Source organism: Lactuca saligna, chloroplast (genome assembly GCF_052625555.1).
Source record: "Lactuca saligna chloroplast, complete genome".
In the NCBI taxonomy this organism is placed as follows: domain Eukaryota; kingdom Viridiplantae; phylum Streptophyta; class Magnoliopsida; order Asterales; family Asteraceae; genus Lactuca; species Lactuca saligna.
The window spans coordinates 45,001-47,500 of NC_066756.1; the positions used below are offsets into that span (position 1 = coordinate 45,001).

General features: G+C 34.3%; 1 protein-coding gene and 3 non-coding genes across 4 annotated transcripts in view, besides 1 other annotated feature; 2 read left to right on the forward strand and 2 right to left on the reverse strand. All coding sequences in view use genetic code 11, as the record gives it.

The window, feature by feature from the left end:
* Positions 1 to 2,500: part of a sequence feature (large single copy (LSC)) that runs on past both edges of the window.
* Positions 24 to 110, forward strand: trnS. The gene has a single exon. It is a non-coding gene; the product is annotated as a tRNA-Ser (tRNA).
* rps4 (ribosomal protein S4) lies at positions 443 to 1,048 on the reverse strand. Its single transcript has one exon. The coding sequence runs from the start codon at positions 1,046 to 1,048 to the stop codon at positions 443 to 445; it is 606 nt and encodes a 201-aa protein (YP_010495167.1).
* Positions 1,392 to 1,464, reverse strand: trnT. The gene has a single exon. It is a non-coding gene; the product is annotated as a tRNA-Thr (tRNA).
* Positions 2,023 to 2,500, forward strand: part of trnL — a 527-nt gene continuing 49 nt past the window's right edge. Inside the window, exons 1-2 of the tRNA in view lie at positions 2,023 to 2,057; position 2,500. The exon at position 2,500 is cut by the window's right edge and continues 49 nt beyond it. This is a non-coding gene — a tRNA (tRNA-Leu). The remainder of the gene's footprint in view (positions 2,058 to 2,499) is intronic.

Here is a 2,500-nt window from a genome sequence, read left to right on the forward strand (position 1 = left end):
TTTTGGGTCATAATCATTATGTAGGAGAGATGGCCGAGTGGTTGAAGGCGTAGCATTGGAACTGCTATGTAGGCTTTTGCTTACCGAGGGTTCGAATCCCTCTCTTTCCTTTCCGTACCTTCACCTAATTCATCGATCTTACTAACCACAATAGATCAAATAGCAATGGATACGACTATTCCAACAGTTAGACCTTTCGTTGATATGGATTCTCTATTCCTAATGGCTGTGGTACAGAAAATACTGTGTAAACGAAAAGAGTAGAGTAGACAAGGAATGAAAATCTCCCTCTCGGTCTATGATACCTAAATGGAAGAAAAATCCGGATCAAACCCTTATTTATCTTAACCTTAGGTTAATTTACTTCGCCGAAAGGGAGCAAAATGGGTCGAACCCTTATTCTTCCTTATTCTTATTAGTGTTGATTTTATTTTTGTTAGGTTTAAGTCTGACGAGAATAATATTCTACAACTAGCAATTCATTTATTTTCAAACCGACCCATTTACTATCTATTATTTGATTGACTAATCCTTTATATTGGAATGGTTGAAGAGTCAAATGGTTTGGCAATTCCTCATGGGGGGATGAATCGAGAGAATTTTGAATTAGAACTTTAGATTTTTGTTCATCCCTCGCCGCAATAGTATCTCGGGGTTTGCAGCGATAACTTGGTATATCTACTATACGACCATTGACTAAAATATGTCTATGGTTAACTAATTGGCGAGCTCCCGGAATAGTCGGAGCCATACCCAAGCGAAAAAGAATGTTATCAAGGCGCATTTCAAGTAATTGTAGTAAAACCTGACCTGTTGACCCTTTTGCCTTTCCGGCGATACGAACGTATTTAAGTAATTGTCGTTCTGTAAGACCATAATGAAAACGCAATTTTTGTTTTTCTTCTAGGCGAATTCGATATTGGGATTTTTTCCCGGAACGCGATTGGTTTCTAAGATCACTTCCAGCTCTGGGCCTTTTATTAGTTAGCCCTGGTAAAGCCCCCAGGCGGCGTATTTTTTTGAAACGAGGACCTCGGTAACGCGACATAAAGACTCCTTCTTCTTATTTATATTTAATTATTAATTCTTATTGATGAAATTTCATTCTACAGAATAAACCTAAACTAAAAATGAACTAAATTCTAAATAAAGCGAAATTTACTTAGTTATTCTATTAAAGAATAATGAGATGAGTTGGATAAATATCCAGATCTTTATATTCTATATATAGAAAAAGAAAAGGATTCTTTTCGTTAGATAGTTGGAAATTCCTATCACATAATAAATCAAGGGCTTTCGCCAAAAGAGGAAAACATTTTTTTTTCAATATTCTTTGATTTCAAAGATGCATTATCAATCATGTAAAACATAGAATAAAATAAATAGAGAAAAGCCGACTATCGGAATCGAACCGATGACCATCGCATTACAAATGCGATGCTCTAACCTCTGAGCTAAGCAGGCTCACATAACATAAATTCGACATGTATAAGAATTCAATAAACTCTTAGAATCTTTGCTATTCACTATTATACTATTTTAATTCTTAGCTATTCATATTCGCTATTCATAATGAATATTAATATATATTAAAGAATAGAATATAGAATTTCAAATAACTGTTAAATATTATAGAAGATAACGATTAATCTAGCGATATAGAATTTCCATTTTTCTTTTTTATCACAATTAAATATTCTTTTTTTTAATATGAAAAGAATCGACCGTTCAAGTATTCGAAATTTCATGGGTAAATGAGTGGAAGAGAGGCAGATGTATAGCGTATGTATCCACCTATATTGAATTGCTGATACAGAAATGATAAAATCGTTTTTGATTGGACCGAATATAAGCCTCCTATAGATATAGAAGATAAAAGAAGATAGACAAGAAATCAAAGACAAAGAGGAGAAAACACTTTTTCGAGACAGTAATTGGCATCTATCTAATGAATTCAACGGTTCCGGTATAAATGAAAGAAAAAGGGGAACGAGATCACAATGAGATTTTCATCTCAAAAAGGGGGATATGGCGAAATCGGTAGACGCTACGGACTTAATTGGATTGAGCCTTGGTATGGAAACTTACTAAGTGATAACTTTCAAATTCAGAGAAACCCTGGAATTAATAAAAATGGGCAATCCTGAGCCAAATCACGTTTTCCGAAAACAAACAAAGGTTCAGGAAGCGAAAATCAAAAAGGATAGGTGCAGAGACTCGATGGAAGCTGTTCTAACGAATGGAGTTGATTGTCTTACGTTAGTAGAGGAATCCTTCTATCGAAACTTCAGAAAAGATGAAGGATAAACCTGTATACATACTAGAGAAGAATTGTTGTCAATTGATTCCATATTGAAGAAAGAATCGAATATTCATTGATCAAACCATTCACTCCATAATCTGATAGATCTTTTGAAGAACTGATTAATCGGACGAGAATAAAGATAGAGTCCCGTTCTACATGTCAATACTGGCAACAATGAAATTTATAGTAAGAGGA